General features: G+C 46.9%; 1 protein-coding gene across 1 annotated transcript in view; it reads left to right on the top strand.

Annotated features, from left to right (window-relative positions):
• Positions 1-18,903, top strand: part of APCDD1 (APC down-regulated 1) — an 86,223-nt gene that overhangs the window by 55,318 nt on the left and 12,002 nt on the right. The window contains exon 4 of the mRNA XM_085607338.1: positions 16,091-16,412. Within this exon, the coding sequence (XP_085463464.1) occupies positions 16,091-16,412 (322 nt within the window). The remainder of the gene's footprint in view (positions 1-16,090; positions 16,413-18,903) is intronic.

Here is an 18,903-nt window from a genome sequence, read left to right as displayed (position 1 = left end):
CGTGCCCTGCCCCCCTGCCCTGGAGAGCGCGCAGCATCTGCCGTGCCCAGCATCCATGCACCAGAAGCCAGACAGTGAAATACACACAGCGTCGTCCTGCTCACCGGAGGCCCAGGAAGGTAGGGTCAAGAGCCCCCGAGCTTGAATGAACCCTCAGTGTCGCAGGACAAGGGAGGGGCTGTCACACACACGCCCCCTGGGGGAATCTGAGCTGCCCAAGGGAAAAGGGGTCTCGCCTAGCGCCAGCAACACACGTGCCAGAAGGTCTCGCCCAGGGGAATCTGAACTGCCCAAGGGAGAAGAGGTCTCGCATCGCGCCAGCCGCACACGTGCCAGAAGGTCTCGCCCAGTGTGAGGGCACACGAGAGAGGGAGGTCCAACCTTGCGCAAGCCACGCACGCGCAACATGGCGACAATCCCGCCAATAGAGCCGTTCTCCGTCGAGGGGTCCCCATCGACAGTAGCAGCCCGGTGGAGAGACTGGGAGGACAGAGTGCGCATCTTCTTCGAGGCCACGAAGGTCAACAGAGATCAAAAGCGTGCAATGATAATTCACCTAGGTGGAAAAGAAATTCACAACATAGTGAAGACGCTCGCGGAAGCCACCCCCAAGACGCACACGACGCTTATAGCAGCTCTCAACGAATACTTTGAGCCAATGGCAAACCGCGACTATGAACGCTTCATATTTCGCCAAGCGCGCCAATCGCCGGAGGAGTCGCTCGACAAATTCTACGCTCGTCTAAAGAACTTAGCGGCCACCTGTGGGTTCCGAGACGAGACGGAGGAGATAAGGGGCCAGATAATACAAGAGTGTGCATCCGCCAAGCTCAGGGAGAGAATCTTGGAGGAGTCCGGTAAGCCCCTGGCGGACATCCTGACGATGGGCCGAACGAAGGAGCTGTCCAAGGCGCGCGCTGCGCACATGGAGGCAGCACTGCAAGTGCCAGTGAAGGTCGAGCCGGTCAATGCCGTGGCAGTCAAGCCGAAACAGAGGTGGCCCCGATGAAAGCCAGCCCCGGCTGCTCAAGAACAGCAAAAGTCCTGTGGATATTGCGGTGGCTCACCCCACGCCCCGTCGGAGTGCCCAGCAAGAGGGACCAAATGCAGAGGGTGTGGACGCTTCAACCACTTTGAGAAAGTGTGCCGATCGAAGGGTTTCCGAAAGCCCCGCCAGGCCGTGCACACGGTCGAGGAAGGAGGTCCGGGAGCCAGCGATATGGACGACGATGAAGAGGAGGAAAAAGTCATACACCGGGTGCACATGATAGGCACGGCGGCCTGCCGGACTAGGAGACTGCCGCAATGTAGCATCCGAGTAGGGTCAGAGGAAGTTACAACGGTGGTAGACACAGGAGCCAGCATCAACATCATGGCTGCCGCCATGCACAAGTCCATGCGTCCACAGCCCCCACTACAGCCCTCGACTATCACAGTGTTCGCCTATGGACAGGAAGAGCCGTTAAAGGTACGAGGAAAGTTCAGAACGGTGTTATCCCATGGGACAAGGTCCATCACGTCGAATGTCTACGTCACCGAAGACGGGCAAGGCATGCTCCTGGGCTGTCGAGCGGCGGAAGATCTGGGAGTAGTAACCTTCGCGTTTGGGGTACACCAAGAGTCAGTACACCACACTCTGGAGGAGTTCGAGGAAATCTTTCAAGGGATAGGCAAGTTCCGGGGGAAAGAAGTTCACCTACATATCGATCCCACGGTCCAGCCGATAGCACTCCGGCATCGCCGCATAGTGTTCCACCTCAGGCCACTGGTGGAAGCGGAATTGAAGAAGCTTGAGGCAGCGGGGATCATTGAGAAAGTATCCGGACCGACCCCGTGGGTGTCGCCAATTGTCGTGGCGAAGAAACCCAAGCAGCCAGGCGCTGTCCGTATATGTGTGGACATGAGGCTCCCGAACGTTGCCATCAAACGGGAGCGACACATCACCCCGACTATCGATGACATCGTTGGGGAAATGGCCGGCGCCAAGTGGTTCTCAAAGCTGGACCTACGCTCGGGATATCACCAGCTAGTTCTGGATGAAGAATCCCGGAACATATCAACGTTCTCCACCCATGTAGGTCTGAGGCGTTACACGAGGCTGAGCTTCGGGGTATCGAGCGCTGCGGAGGTATTCCAGAATGTAATACAAGAGCTGATCGCTGGAATCCCCGGGGCGCTCAACGTCAGCGATGACATCATGATACACGCCACGACGGTAGCGGAACACAACGAGAGGCTGGTGCAGGTGCTACGACGAATACGAGACGCAGGCCTCACGCTACATCGGGAGAAGTGCGAATTCCTGTGCCGGAAGATCCAGTTCTTCGGCTACATCTTCTCAGCTGATGGCGTCAACCCCGATCCGGACAAGGTCAAGGATATCAAGGAGGCAGCCGCTCCTGCGAACGTCACGGAGGTGAGGAGTTTTCTAGGAATGGTGAATTACTGTGGCAGGTTCATCAAGGATCTAGCGAACCTCACAGCGCCACTGAGAGAACTCACAAAGGAATCAACACCCTGGACATGGAACAGTGACCAGAGTAGAGCATTTGAAGAAGTCAAACACGCACTCTCAGAAGCCACGACGCTGGCCTTCTTCGATCCGGCCAAGCTGACACAGATTGCTGTCGATGCCGGTCCAGTCGGGCTGGGCGCAGTCCTGCTGCAGCGGAAGACGAATGCCGAAGAATGGGCCCCGGTGGCCTTCGCCAGCCGGTCACTCACGGAGACGGAGCAGAGATACTCCCAAATAGAAAAGGAGGCGATCGCCATTCATTGGGGGTGTCGTCACTTCCACTTGTACGTCTATGGCAAACCCTTTGTTGTGACCACCGACCATAAGCCATTGGTCTCCCTGTTCGCAGGCACCTCAACGAAGCCGCCGTCAAGGATAGAGAAGTGGATGTTGCAACTGCAGGACTACAACTGCAAGATTGAGTATCAGCCGGGTGCGCGAAACCCGGCAGACTACCTATCTCGCCACCCCCGCACAGCAACTCTAAGAGAAATAAAAGAGGCGGCAGAAACAGAAGAGTACGTCCGGTGCATCACGGCGCGGTCATGCCCCCGGCCAGTGTCCATGGCCAGCCTGTCCCAGGCAACCAGTGAAGACGAGTGCCTACAAAGAGCGAGAATGGCGGTCCGAGACAACAGCTGGACCCGCGCCCGGGAGGAGTGGAAGAGCCTGACGCCTCAGGCGAAACAGATAATGGAGAGCTTATACCACGTGAGGACAGAACTGACGGAAGACGAGACTGGATGCCTGCTGAGGGGCCACCGGCTGGTTATACCGATGTCCCTCACCCAGAGAGTGGTGGATCTAGCCCATATCGGTCACCAAGGCATGGTCAAGACTAAGTCACGGCTCCGAACCAAAGTATGGTTCCCTCTCATGGAGGCTACCGTTCGAGAGTGCCAGGCGTGTCAGCTAACCGGTGAAATGCCCCGGCCGGCCCCTGTGGTGATGGAGCCTCGCCCGAGGAGGCCCTGGTCAAAGATCAGCATCGATTTCGGCAGCCTGCCAGACGGACGGCACACCTTGGTGGCCATAGATGATCACTCCAAGTATCCGGAGGTTGAGATACTGACTGTTCTGAGTGCTCAGGAAGTAATCCCGAAGCTCGAGAAAATCATGGCAACCCATGGCATTGTTAAAGAGATCAGAACCGAATATGGATCACCGTTTCAGAGCCAAGACTTCGCGGTGTACCTACAGGCTCTCGGGATTCACCACCGGCGAATCACCCCCCGATGGCCTCAGGCGAACGGAGAAGCGGAACGCTTCATGAGGACCCTCAACAAAGTGATACGGATCGCCCACGAAAAAAACCAGTCTGTAGAACTTGCCATTTTCACATTCCTCCGTAGCTATCGCCAAACGCCCCATTCCATCACGGGAGTGGCTCCCGCGCACTTACTAATGGGGCGAGTTGTCACTGATTCAATTCCACATCACCCAGAATGGCAGCCCGAAACTCCCAATGACAGTGCCATTGATGCGCATCGACGTGGAGCGTTTGCCCAAGCCGACGCCCGCCGGAGAGCGGTGTCCTCACCGATAGCCCCAGGTGACCATGTACTAATTCGTAATCGGGTGCCAGGGGGCAAGTTTCGTTTGAACTTCGAACCTCAGCCCTGGATGGTGGAGAACGTCCGAGGCACATGCGTGACAGCCCGGAAGGGTGCTGAAAGAATAACGAGGAACGTCTCATTCTTCAAGAAAATTCCCGTGCCCTCTGGAGGGGATGAACGACGCCAGGACAGGGTCACGAGGGACATGCCACGAGAGGAAGGACTCTCAGAACCCGAGGGCCAGGCGGGTGTGAGAGTAGAGCCCACAAGTCCAGGACATGACACTACGCAGCACCGGCCAGAGTCCTTGTTGCCTGGAGTAGCGGGCGTGCCCGAGGGTGGAGAGAACGACGCAGCAGATGACTCTGGGAGCGGAGGTCAGGATGCTGCTGTGGAACGTGGCGGAGTGCGATATGACCTGAGGCCGCACCCCGCGCCTTCTTGCCGGTTACGAGACTACGTAAAGTAAGACTGTTTAAGTTTTATTGTTGGGACTGTAAGCTGCAGAGTGAGGGACACTCTGAAACTGGTTGTCCATGCCTGGGGGGTTGTATCATGGGTTTTTTGTTTTTGTGTGTTGGGGAGGAATGTAGTGTCGCGATACTCGTCCCTGACTTGATACGCGATGGTGTTCACGTCAGGGCACGTTCGTTGTACGTACTGCAATAAATATGACGTCACGCAGCAACGTAGGCAGAAGCGCCACGGCTGCGGAGACGGCAAGCAAGCACCACAAGTGTCCCGAGTCTTTATTGACCCCCACGTGCTAGGCCTGTACACAGAGCCCACCTGCTAAGGCCCCCCAGCGACACCACAGGTATGGAGAAATGTAGACCCGATTCCTGCCCACTAGTGAAAATATTACATGTGAGTACTCCTGGACACCCACAGCTTGAGCAGCGGTTCAAGAGTGCTCTTGGGATTCTTTGAGAATTAAAAAGAAGTCATGCATCTACTCCAAACTATAGAGGTGAAAAGCATTGGATATAATAGTGGCAAAAGGAAATGCACCAAGACTTTTAAGAAAAAAAACGGTGAAATGATTGAGTCAAACTGAGGAAACAGTGAAAGGAGGTGACAAGTAGGAGAGTGGTTAAAGTAAAACGATGGCTGAGGTTTTCAGTAGCTCTTTCTGCTCACTGTGCCGCTACCCATAGGGACCAATCACATCGTCATATCGCCCTGGTAGGTCACGCCCCCTCAGAACAGGAACTTTAGAGGAGACGTAGCCTAGCGGTTGGACCCGGACTGTACCTATTGGATCAGGACTGAGAGCGGTTTGAACACTGGTTGATCCCTGTCTGTAGTGGTCCAGTGCGCAAGAAACTGATGATTGGACATTTTTTGTCTTGGCACTGATTGACAAAAATTGTGGGTGCACTGATTGACACACACTGTGGGAGGACGAACGTCGAGTGGCTCCTTTCAGATATAATTCGGAATAAAAATGCCCAAAAAGCGTAAATCCTACCTACCTCATGATACAATGCACTTCACTCTGATTTCATTTGCATCCTGTTTTTTCTTTCTACACTATTGTTATGCTATTGATAATTTAAGGTACGTGTGTAACACTCTTACATTATGCTTTGTGGGTAGGTTGGTGTTTCCACCTTGAATAATGCACAGCTACCTATGTGGCTCAGATTTTATAACATCTAAAACGTAAATAAAATACTTATGAAGTGAGAAAACTGAGCTGACGCTTTGCAATAAAGCACTGTATTCAGGATTTCAAATGTAAAATGTTCTACTGACACCAAAGTCCTTATCAAAGCATGTGGTCCACCTCTCACTGGGATTCAGAAAGTCCCATAATGCAACAGCTAGAAAAACACTGGTCTGCAGGGCATTATCAGCGTCTTCACAGCCTCAGATACCATACCACGAGGTTACAAGCAATATGGGATTATTCATAACTCCCATAAAGCACTCTGAGGTCATTTCTTCAGAGCCCCCCTCGGTGAGAGAGGCCGGCGCATGCACAGCCAGAGGGGGGAGTATGCAGGCCCGCGCCATAAATCCCACCAGGGAGAGTGCTGATGAAACCAAGCTGCGCGCCATGGTGAGAATGGGGTGGTTCACGCGAGGCCTTGTCAGACTTTCTGCAGGCCCTCAGTACATGAGCAGTCATAAATGCTGTATTTTCTCTTTGTTGTAACAAATACCAGTATGCCGGCCTAACCATCTCCAAATGTTCCACTTTTATAATCCCAGCCAAGAGTTGCAAAATAAGAGTGCTCATCAGTGGAGCTTTAGTGTCGCTGTTCCAGATGTTTCTGTGGTGCAAAGGTGAGGGAGCACTAAATCTATTTTTAAAACTCCCAACCTTCAAAATAGGTTTTTTGTTGGTGGTGGAAGAGGGCTGAGAAGTGTTTTTGGATTCGCTGCCTATTCATTTTTTATCAGCAGCACTTTCCAACTCCTAAAATCTGCCCTTCCCTTTTCCGCATCCAAACAAATGAGTCAAACTGTTAATGACTTTAATCCTATTGATTCCTCCGAGATTTAGTCAATTCTGAGGTTATAAATAATAATACAAATAATAATAACTTAGTTTAAGTTTGACATGCACCATTCGTCACAATCTATATTTTACCTTTACTTCAAAGCACCTTGGGTCTATGTCCTTCAATCACTGGATTCTTTTGCTTTGGAGCTTTAAGCCTTTGGCTTGTGACTTTCCCAACCATATAGTGAGCCTGCCCAAAGCAGTATTTTGGTTTTACCGTGTTTCTATTGGTTGCATCAAGAGTACCCTGCCCCCTCCAGTGGAAGGCATGAGAGGGTATTTTCAGTATGTGAGCAGCCCAGTTGAGCATCCCTTTGGCACTGGGGAGCGAGGGTGGAGAAAAGCATCTGACAAATGGATGCTACAGAAAAGAAAGCAAGCATTTTTAGATCTTGCCTACAGACATCTTTAGCTGTGGGTTGTCAAAGACCTATTGTGGACAAAACCTATATTTACAATGGGCTTTGGGGCATTCCATTGCTCATCACCTACTTGCTTTCTTGACAGTTTCATTTGATTGCTTCTTGTGCAATGGCTTTCAGTCACCTCCTTGTGCTTGTACCTCCTATGAAACCTAGCTTCTTCTTATTATTATTCTTTTGATTGGATGACTTGCATCGTTTCACTGCTTACATTCAGGCGACTACTTTTACATTTTGTTTTAGGACTCCATTGAAGTGCATGTGCTTGCTTCCTCTCACCCCTGTTACTGCTTCTCATTTCACACTATTCCCCCATGCTCTCAGTGTTGTTCTCCCACCCAAGCTCATCTGTTTCTTTTCTCCCCTCAACGCATCCCACTCTGTTTTTTTTCATAACACCCACTCCTGCCCTTTCCCGTTCACTGCTACAGCTACACATCAGCTGTGTTTACTTGATATCTCTCCTTGTCTGCTCATTCGTTGCTCTCAAGCCCTTCCCCCTTTTTGTTTTTAGGTCTTGCCTAGTCAGCGCTTAGGTCTTGCCTAGTCAGCGCTTGGTCCTGTCACTGTCCGTTGTAAATGATGGCTTTTTATTGGTCAATAGGCTTCATAGTCCCCCCTTAGTACCGCCTTTTCTCTTCTTGTAACCTCCCATGCGGTTACATGTGTTGTTACTCTAAATGGTTTAATTACAGCTTTCAGCACTATTTTCTTAAATGGTTTTCACCTGCCTGCTCTGGTGTTCATAGCCCTTCTCTCCTTTCGCTGTCTCTCATGTTGCTTGCTAACCAATCCACCGTTGTCCGTGTTGGTCCATACGACCCGTTATTACAAACAATTCACCATGATGCACTCAAGCTTTTGACAACTTTTATTTGCCCGTCTTAAAATGCAGTGAAAGAAGGGCACACATTTGCTTTCATGTGAAACGCTGTTTGGTGTATGTCTTCCGTAGAGTATCCAGGAGGGGCTGCAGTCTTGATCTCTCAGCTCACTGGTTTTGAAGCAGTCAGATCACAGTGGTAATGGAGGATTCTGAGGCATTGGGTTCCTCCATTTGGTGTGAGTGTCCCACGCCAGCACAACGGACGCTGCGGCTCCCTCCCCTCACAGGAACTTAAAGAGATGTCTCACCGGCCTCGGAGACACACCACTCACCCTTTCACCCGACTCACACAGTGTCCTTCTTCTTCATCACTGCACAATGTGTGTGCCCCTCCTAGAGAGAGACATGCAAAGAGAGTGCAAGAGACCACCAATGAGCTAAAGTGACCAAAGAGGTGTCTTCTCCAGCTTGGGTGACAGCACCCCCTTCAATCCCACTTCACAGATACCAGATTTCTGTGTCTTCCTTACTGAACAGTGCATGTGCTAAGCCTGGAGAGAGACACATGTATAGACAGTGCAAGGGACTAACAATGAGCAGACAAGTGACTGAAGTGATGTCTTCGCTAACCTCAATGACAGCCCTTTCCTAATCCCTCACTCTACACACACACAACACCCTCCATCCTCATCACCGCTCAGTGCTTGAGCCACTCCTTGTGAGAAGCATGCAGGCGACCACCAATGAGCTGACAAGTCTCGAAAAGATGTCCTCATCAGCCTCAATGGCAGTCGCTTCCTATCCCTCATGCTCCATTCCGGGCAGACAATATTTCCTGCTTCTTTACCACTGCATCGCACATATGCCATTTCAAGAGAGAGAGAGAGAGAGAGAGAGAGGGAGAGAGAGAGAGGCACCAGTACAAGTGCATTATGACCACTAACGAGCAGACAAGTCACCGAAGAGATGTATTCACTAGCCTCAGTGACAGCCCTTCTAAACCTCCATTCCAGGCAAACTCTATTTCCTGGTTGTCTGTCTCTGCACTCACCGTGTGTATGTCTCTTCTAGCATAAGACTTGTATAGAAAATTCAAGTGACCGGCAAGTCATATGCCATAGGAGCCTTGCGAACGGTAAACACGTATAGCACTTTAACAGCCGTCAATGCTGGCCATTGTCATAATGTTTTGTTAACTTTCAGCCATGCTGCACAGCAGTCACACTACCTTTTGAGCAGAGAAGGACAGCTTATGATATGACACATTCAGTTCCGGAAACTTTCCTCAAAGGCAATCCACTAATGGTTAATGATGATCAACTAGCTCCACTGGTTCCAGTTTCGCAGAATTCTACAAGTTGGCCATGATACTGTACAGGAGAACCTGTGAACAGTAGTCAAATATACTGCTGATGCCAAAATATGGTTTTGGTCTTTCACGATAGGTCTCACATAGTGGGCTCACCTGTGACTTTGACTTCTGCAGTGGGTTCCCTACTGCCATATGTCTTCTTCAAAGCATAGACGAAACCTTTAGGCTTTGCCAATGCTTGTTTTTCTTTTTGTCAATACTGAACGCCATTGACACAAAGCATTGGCAAAGCCAAACGGCAAGATCTGTTGGGTGTGCCAATGCTTGTTTTTTGTAGCATCAATGGTTCCGGTGCGGTTGTCTGTTCTCAATACGCAGTATACAAGTAAGCACTCGTAAAGCCAATAGCATGCAGTACAAATGTAAAACCTATTGGCGAAGCCAGTAGTTGTTTATATAGTGCTCGTACCACACTTCTTCAATTTCTAACAACAGCAATAAAGGGCTCTTATTGTACCCCACTTATTTCACTAATCTCGAAAGAGAGTGTTATTGATTTAGCCAGGCCGGGATACAACTTGTGATCTGCTGATCAATTTGGTGAGCACTTAACTCAATGAACCCTGCTGTTAGCTAATCGCATACAGACCCTTCATTTTACCCAAATACATCATATCATCATCTAGTTGCACATTTTGTAATGAACTTGTTTTAATCTGCTGCTGCATTGAACTAAATTGTGTCACAGGTGGCTAGAAGGTAAGTATCACGATTTACCAAAATACAGCAGAATACCTGAAAAGAATCAGTATTTTTATTTGCTGCCAGGGGTACCAATAAGTTTAATTTGCATGACTACAATAAACAGTAGGAGCCAGAGAAGACAAATGTATGTCTGGAGATACTGTAGTCATTAAAAACTCAGGCTAACCTATCAAAGTATTTTTCAGTACTGAGAGTCATATTCTCAATGAGTGTGTTGAATCATTTTGGAATATCCAATGTTCAGCACAAGTACTATTCACTTCAAAGCAATGCAGCCATGGTAGGATCAAAAGTGAATAAATACTCTTAATAATAACTTGTATGTATGTGGCGCTTCATAACACTGTTTTTGATAAGCGCTTTAAAGAACAAGTTTTACTCTAATGAGTAATTTGACTTAAATGTCTCCAAAAATCTCATATAAATGATTTGGCCTCACCTTTAATGCTAATTGATGTTTAGGAAGTTCTGGTTTATCCACAATTATTTCATCTGTTGACTTTTCCAGTTCTATAATATAAATAGGAAAACGTTGATTCCAGGTTACAACAACAAGTTTGATTAAAAAAAATGTAACTGAGTTCATCAGGGTTACAAGCTTTGCCTACTTTCAAAAACAGAATCAGCAAGATCTGGTAAAATTAAAATGTATATTTTTGGCCTTGCAGAAGACAACATAAAGGAGAATGTGACAGGTGCTGAGATCCTTTTGAAGATGGCAGTGTGCAGGGCTGGACACGCCTTTTATTCCACTTGGCGTTTTCTCTGTGGGCTGGAGGCCTTGGAGGTCGGCATTGAAAGCACAGGGCTGCTCCTGGTGCCTCTGTCACTTTCCCCAGCTCCCAATGTTAATTGCAGTAGACACGTGGAGGCTTCAGAAGAGCTAGAAAGAGAGGAAGGAAAGAAGGAAGGAAAACATAGAGAAAGCAATCAGAGAGGAATAAGAGAGAGAGGAGGGATGGAGAGAGAGTGAGAGAGAATGGATGGATGGAAAGAGAGATTTGCCAAGGCGGCTTTCAGTTCCCCAGTCCATCCTTGGCAGTAGATCACACTTTAGGAAATATTTTTAACGTTCTCTGACTACCCCCTTCAGGCATTTTTTAAACGAAATCATTTACTCCATTCTGAAAGTCAGAAATAAATAGAGTTGTTTGAATTCTTTTCTTTGAGTCCACATACATTTTCCAACTAGAAATTGATTGCTAATGTTCATGCCATTGCCAGGTCACTGGAGAGCTAGTTGTATGCCAACTAAAATTTCCTTTGGATTATCACTACCTCTTGAACAGAGTAGTATAGCTCTTGATATGAAATACTTAGTTCTGGAAAGTTTCCTCAAAGACATTCCACAATTAGTTGGTTATGATCAGTTAACGGCACTGGTTCTAGTTTTGCAGAATTTTGCAAGCTGGCTGTGATAGTGCACTGGAGAACCTGAGAACAGTGGACAAATCTACAGCTGATGCCAGAAAATAGTTTTGGTCTTTCATGACATGCCACACACAATGGGTTGCTCTGTGACTTTGACTTCTGCAGGGGGTTCTCTATTGCCACCGGTCTTCTTCACCACCTGCCCAAGGCCATTCTTAATGGTCGTGAGAACCAATTGCATTATCTTGCCTCTCATGCTGGCAATGTTGACATATATTTATGTATTTCAGAAAGAAGGGGGAGAGCCTATATCAAGCTCTCTAGAGCCTAGATTACTCAAATGTGATCCGACAGCATAAACATATCTCGAGTGGGATAGATTCAATAACCAAGTACATTGCACGAAGGTTTGCCTTTTCACAAATTATGAATGGTCTTTATGAGTTCCTACATGATTTAGAGAATTTGATGGCACTCAGTTAAAAACTGGAAAACCATGGATGGTTGAAACGTAGACTGTAAAGCACTGACCCTCCAAAAACATTATTCTATATAAATCTAGATTTGCACTTAAACCAGCTATCAAGAACATGCCCCATTTATGCTAGTTTCATTAGTATCTTATAATGGCTGGGAAGTGAGTGTGGATGGACTTAGGAATTTAAAAACAGCCAATTTCTTTAAAGGGAGTTATTTGTGCATGATTTAAATTTAGTTTTTGCAGTCTATGTTCTTTTAAAGTTTATTCTTGCAAAAAACCATTCAATTAACTGAAGCTCACTGGTTTACAAATAGATTGTTTTTCTTGGCCCACATCTGGTTATTAGTGATGTCCGCTGTTGCAAGCAGTAAACAGCACTACACTAGCAGATTTATCTTTGCATCCCTATAGAAAGAACACCCACATAAATTCGGAATTCTGCAACCCTGTTCCAGTCATGTGAAAACCCCAAGTAATATGTGAGATATGCTTAAACAAAGGTGCCTTGGTTGCAGAAAAGGAGCCCCCTGTAGGGTTCCACTACAGTTCAGAGACCAGGCTAACTCACCGGCCCACTGACCCTGAGTGATCTGTCCTGATTGCACACTCCTCCTCACCATCTTAGGTCTGTGTCCTGGAAGTTCCAGAAGCCTTCTTTGCGCGCTATTCCATCAAACTATTGCCAAGATCTAGAATAATCCATTTAAAAACCTGAGACAATTGAAAAGAACTGTTCATTTCAATAGCTCTTGGGATCCACTACTTCAACTAGCCCCATCTCTGCAGCTGCAAGCCCAGTTATCCAGAACTTTCAAGAACCTTCTGGCAAATTGTATCGCAAGGTGACCTTTACATATGTTCTCCTCCCCGTGTGACCCTTTGGGCTCCTCTTCCCCCTACAGAGAGGAGTTACTCTGCTCTTTGCAAGAGTGCCTACGCTAAAGTATGGTCATTTAGTTCCATAATATACTTTTCCATCATGCAAGAGAGGCCTTACCTGTCTTCATTTGCCGCTTTCTGACACTAAGAAGTCAACAAACCCTCACAAAAAGAGCACAGAAGCTTGTTTGAAAAGCAAATTTTTTCGGAAAGGACTTAAACCTCTGTATGAGTTTCTTGGACAATATTTGGAAGACTGGGCCATGGTATAGCAGCAGCTGCTTTCCAAAAGGTTATTATCATGGTGTTAATGTGCAGATAGAAAGAAGGACAGGTACGGGGTGGGGAGTGTCTGATACTATCTTTGAAGACTGTCACTTCACTCACAGCTGAGTTGAATTGTTTTTGTCGTTGTGCCCTTTTATCACTACAGCTGCTATTATGATTATGAGAGGGTGTGGACAGTATTCTCCCTATGGCAGGCCTTTCGTGGTAGACCGCCGCACTGTGTTAAGTGCCACTTAAGCAGCGGCGCATATGCAAATATCAAGGAAGTCTAGTATGTGATATGATTGGAGACTCTTAGCATCCATTTTCTCCAGTTTCTCTCCAGATCTAAGTGGCTGGGGGCTTCGAGTGTACAAAGGCATGCCTTACCCTCATCAGCTCTGAATACAGTATCACTTTCATGTTCCACACCAATGTACGTAAACAGGGCTCGATAGCGAATGGAAAACACAAAACAAGCTGTTGTGTTGTGGCGAAGGGCTTTTCTTTCATCCTAGAGAGCTGCTTTCAGCCTCGTTTGATCCCATTGTGTGCAGCTGCCCACACAATCTGCAGAGGGTTTCTATAACAAGAAGCCTCACAACATCTGCGAAGATTGACGGACTGCCTCAGAGTGGCGACTCGCTTCCCAACGGGGCAAGTGTTTTGTGTTTCTTAATATGCCATCAGCTCCTTTGTTCATTCACAGACTAAAGAGCGCTCTCTGATCCGAATGAAGTGATTCCGCCGAGTGCCGGCGAGCCTTTGTGGTGCTTGTGTCAAACGTAGTGATTATGGCAACAAACCCATGGGTGGGATTGTGGGCTATAGGAGGCTAGAGCAGTAAGCCAGGTCTTTGTAGAGGAAAGATACAATCTCAAAGCTGGATAAAGCTGGATTAAGTTTAAGTTTGATACACCTGACTGCAAAGTGGTTTTGTTGGCTGACTGATGGAGGATGCCACCCCTCTTGTGGAGGTTCACAGAACCATATGCATCTGAAACCAAACTGTGGATTGGTTTCAAGATCTCAAAAGTGCATTCCGCAGACCGTTTCCCCTACAAAACTGGGCATGGAATCCGTGGCTTTGTGGAATAAATGAAAATTGGTGCAGTACGAAACCACTCGCATTTGATACAATGCTGAAAGTGATGTGTGTAAAGTGTCAACAGCTATTGAGCTTTATGCCCCTCACCATCCTCTCTATATTGCGCACAAGGACAATTTTAACATTTAGATAGTTTTATTGCACAGTAACCTTCCTATCGAAGAGCTGAAATAGTAGCCATCTTGGTATGGTTTCCATTCAAGACCTCTGCTTGCTAACCTTCTACCCATCTTAGCGGGATCATTTTATTGCTGTGACCAACAGAGGGGAATTACGGACCATATACCCCCCAGGGTCATTGGGGTTCCAGTATTCTAGTGGGATAAAGTGCCTAACACAAGGGTTCAAGACCAAAGATGACTCAAATTTATAAATATCGCTTCATACTGCATGCCGAATGTCGTGTGCATTTGCTCTAGTAAACTTGTCATTGCAGATTTTGGTTGCATCCAAGTTAGTGAGTTTATTCAATCTAACCATCATTGTCCGTTGCTTATGGAGTACCTCAAAGGAACTGTCTATTATTCAATGTTCATGTGGTTATTAGAGTGGGGATTCCCGTTCTTCATGAAAAAGTAAGTGCGGAGCAATAGTTTAATACATTAATAAAGGGATAAAAGAATTAGGCAAATTAGGCTGTTTATCACTAAAATCCGTTTGATAAACATAAAAGGACCATGGAAGGTTGCGAAGTTCCCAAACAATAAAGAAAATTCATGCTCGTCTTCTCAAATCACTTGTTACATACAATGGATCTGATTATCATGAAATGTTTGTTGTTTTTGATCAGCTTCCAAAGAGCTTTGGGATGGTAAGGTTTGGTATGTCAACAAACTGCAGGAACCATTAATAGGAATTTGGCACCTGTTGTCACTTACAGAAGCATAATGAATTGGAGGTGGGAGAGACCAATATGGGATCACAATCCTCATCTAACTCATGGTCCTTATATCCTATGACTTTCAGTCTTATTTATGCCAAGGGTCCTTTCTATCTTGTGAATATTATCTGAGACAGAACAATATTTGCATTGAGTATTGGCTGCCTTATTATAAAATGTGTGGCTCACCTCTAACTTTGATGCTCAGCTGTATGAATAACTGAATGCATCCCTCAGTCACGAACAGGCGTTGTACCTCTTGCCAACACCAGCTGACTAGTGTCACACACCACCTGTGACATTAGGCTGTGGGAAGCTGGTGCGATGCAACCACAACCACCGGCATGGCTTCTAATTAAAGGACTCAGAGTGGTCTATACATGTGGCTCAGATTATAATCAAACTTGTCCAGCTCACCTTCCCTTGAATATTAACACAGTCTCGTCCATGGGCACCAAGCTGAGGAGCCGGAACCTTTTCTGCAGAGGAACCAAAGACAATCCTTGGATCTCAGGTTCTTTGGGCTCTGCCGCGACCTAGACCCCGGTTTGCAATGTATGATCGGAAACCCAAACTATATCCTGCACCTTTTCCACCATATTTGAAATCTAATTCTTGCAGTCGTTTTCTATGATTTTTAAAAAGATTTGCCCCGAGGAACTGGTAACATATAGCTATAGACAGCAACTCTGCAAACACCGCCCACCACAGAATTTGACAAAATGGATTACTCCGTCTTCAGATTGTCTTTGAAGTACAAGTTCATGTTCTGTTAAAACTACACAGCCTAATACTGAGAATTAGTGACAGGGTTCGGAAAGGCATTCTTTGAGTGGCTTACCTGGGCACTTCAAGCAATATAGTTTGTTTATGTTCACAGGAATTTTCGCATTCCTACACTGACAATGAACCACCTTGCTAAAAACAAGAGAACCATTCCTAACTCCACTAGAGAAATGTATAATTGCATTATTCTGCACTTTTGCTTACAGTCATTGAAGCAAAAAAGTGGATGTTACTCATTTGCATAAGTACTGCTTCTGTCTGAGCCTTAAATCCCACATTATATAAATGTCAGTCGGAGATCTGGATTTGAGGCTGAATGTGGGCGTAATGTTACGACTGTAAATTACATTAGAAGTTTGTATCCTTTTACTTTACAAAGCGTATCATTGAAATTGTCTGGTGTTTTTCAGAATCACGACCACAGCTGCATTGCTTGCCGAATCATTTACCGCTCCGATGAGCACCACCCGCCCATCCTACCACCGAAGGCCGACCTTACCATTGGGTTGCATGGAGAGTGGGTGAGCCAACGATGTGAGGTGCGCCCAGAGGTCCTCTTTCTGACCCGGCACTTCATCTTCCATGACAACAACAACACTTGGGAAGGACACTACTATCACTACTCAGACCCCATCTGCAAGCACCCCACCTTCACCATTTATGCCAAGGGTCGCTACAGCAGAGGCGTCCACTCGTCCAAGGTGATGGGTGGGACCGAATTCGTTTTTAAAGGTATGACATGTTTTCTATACAAATATACAGATGAACCCTTAATCAAACTCAAATATAATTGCCATCAATATATGAAATGAAATTGCTCCCCTTTTTTATTACATTTTTATTGTGAACAGGTAATAGTTTTCTGAAAGCAGCAGTGATATCTAAATGGAGAAATGATAACTCCTACCTCCTCCTTACAGCCCTGATTCTAACCTCGAAGCACTTAAATATGCACCAACTCATAAGCACCATCATCCCAGTGTCATCCTTTGGCACAATCGTTTGTGCTCAGACAGCAAACGCCCAGGTATCCCAGACAGGCACTCTGTCACTTTGTACATCTTTACCAAGTACCAGCCATATCAAAGCGTTAGAATAAGGATCGCGGGCATGTATCACCCTGGGCACCCCCTAGAGAAGTGTTCACAGTGCATTTTAGGAAATCCCACCCTCACTGTATGCAAACTGAATGTCTTAACCCACAGGATTCTCAGAGATGTACAATCAATCCTTTAAAGTCTTTTGATACTAGTCTCACAAGCACGTCTAGCCATTTCCAAGGGTCTCAAGGGGGGTTTACTGAAGCAAAAGAACATTTTTTTAGAAAAAATTGGCAAAATGATTCAGTTTACAGCTTCATTCCCCATGTACTTTTGCTAAACATTCACGTCTTACATGCCTTTAGGAAGAAAAACTCAATAAGGAATATTATTTCTCAATAGCAGCAAAGCGTCATGTGTACTTTATGGGCAGTCCAACAAAAGTTGATCTGAAGAAATTTAGGAGCATATTTACAACGAAGGTCTCCCTTCCTGCACATAAACAATCTTTAAATGACGATGTGTAACTTTTATTTGTGCTGCTTATTGCAACACACATAGAAGTTGCAAAATGTAATTTCTTTCTTTTGATTGTTTATGTGCAGGAAGGGACACCTTCTTGCACATAAACAATCAATGGCAGTTTGGTGTTTCTGTGTGTGCTGCACAACGCAGCACACACAGAAACAGCAACAACAGGAGAAATAAAGCATTTCTCCTCGTTTCGCCTGTTTAAGACCAGGTTTTCCCTGGTCTTAATTTTGGCACTGCCTCCTATTTACGCCACCCTTGTAAATTGGGGGGTAGCATCCAAATCAATGGGTGTTGCGGTGGAACACCCACCGCAACACCCACTGCCCTCCCCTTTCACGCTAAGTACGGCGTGAAAGGGTGCCTTATCTACAAGGCAGCATTAAGCCACGTTAAGTGGCTTAACGCTGCCTTGTAAATAAGACGAAACCCCTATCATTGTGGTGGCGATACAGGCTTGTAAATATGCTCTCTAGTTTTTTTGTTGTTGTTCCTGTACAAGTCTCAGAAGTTCGAATTCCTCAGGAGATATTTAGTTGACACGTGGGTATCGGAATCACTTCTGCCATTTTGTGGTGGTGGGATTGATAAACAGGAATAGGCTATTTGTCACATCTAATAATGAACCTTTGAATAAACTGTTCGACTGATTTTCAAAGCAAACATTTTAGTCCTTTAAGTGGCTCTTTGGGGATTTTCAGAATAGCAAACATGGCTACGGTGCACTACATTGGTGCAGTAACTTATTTTTATCTTTATGGTTGTTTATAAGCCCCTGGGAAGCTCTTTCTTGCTTTGAATAATTTTGTAGAAGACCATGCTCACAAATCACAAGACGGATAATTATGACAAGAAGACTGAGAGACGCTAGTAAGGCATGTAGGGTTAAATGAGGTACATTAAAATACTCCTAGGAGTCCGCTGGCGAGATTTACAGATTAGTTGCTGATGCCATGGAGGGTCTCACGCTACTAGACCTGCTGGGAGAAGCCCCTGAGACATTGAGGGTGATATCCGAAGCCACGACCAGATGTTCAAAAGCCTGAGGAATCACTTAGGGGTCGATTAGGATGGCGGAAGGACCGCCACCACTGGGCTGGCGGTGGCGGTCCTTCCGCTAACGCACAGGATTTACCCACCGCCCAATTAGGATGGCGTGGGTACTGCAACAGAGGGAAAGTCCGGCCGCCGCTCTTCCGCTGGTAGCAATCATCACGATTGCCCGGCGGAGTGGTCAGCATGCTCACAATGGCGGCAGAGCCAAGCAGGCTCCGCTGGCACAATAATGCGGCCAGCGGAAGCTAGCCTTTCCATGGCGGTTGAACCGCCATTGAAAGGCTGGCGGAGAATGTCTTCCGGGGCCTGTTGTGGGCCCCCCTTGTGTTGGGGGGAGATGTGGGTGCACTGGGGGGGTACCCATGGTACCCCCTACATTTCACTGCACCAAGTGGCAGGCACAGTGTAGTGCCTGCCACGTAGTGCAGTGAAATGCACAACATGCTCTTTTTAACATCACGGCGGTGCTGCTGTCAGCAGCCACCACCGCAATGTTAAGGGTGTGGAATCCGACCGCATCAGTGGTGGTCCCATCATAATTGGATGGGTGGGACCGGACCCAATCACCGCTACGGTGGCGAGCGGATTAAATCCGC

The sequence above is a fragment of the Triturus cristatus genome, chromosome 5_2 (assembly GCF_964204655.1).
Source record: "Triturus cristatus chromosome 5_2, aTriCri1.1, whole genome shotgun sequence".
NCBI classification, from domain to species: Eukaryota; Metazoa; Chordata; class Amphibia; order Caudata; family Salamandridae; genus Triturus; species Triturus cristatus.
Note: the sequence above shows the minus strand (reverse complement) of the source record. Positions and strands in the feature narration are given on the sequence as shown.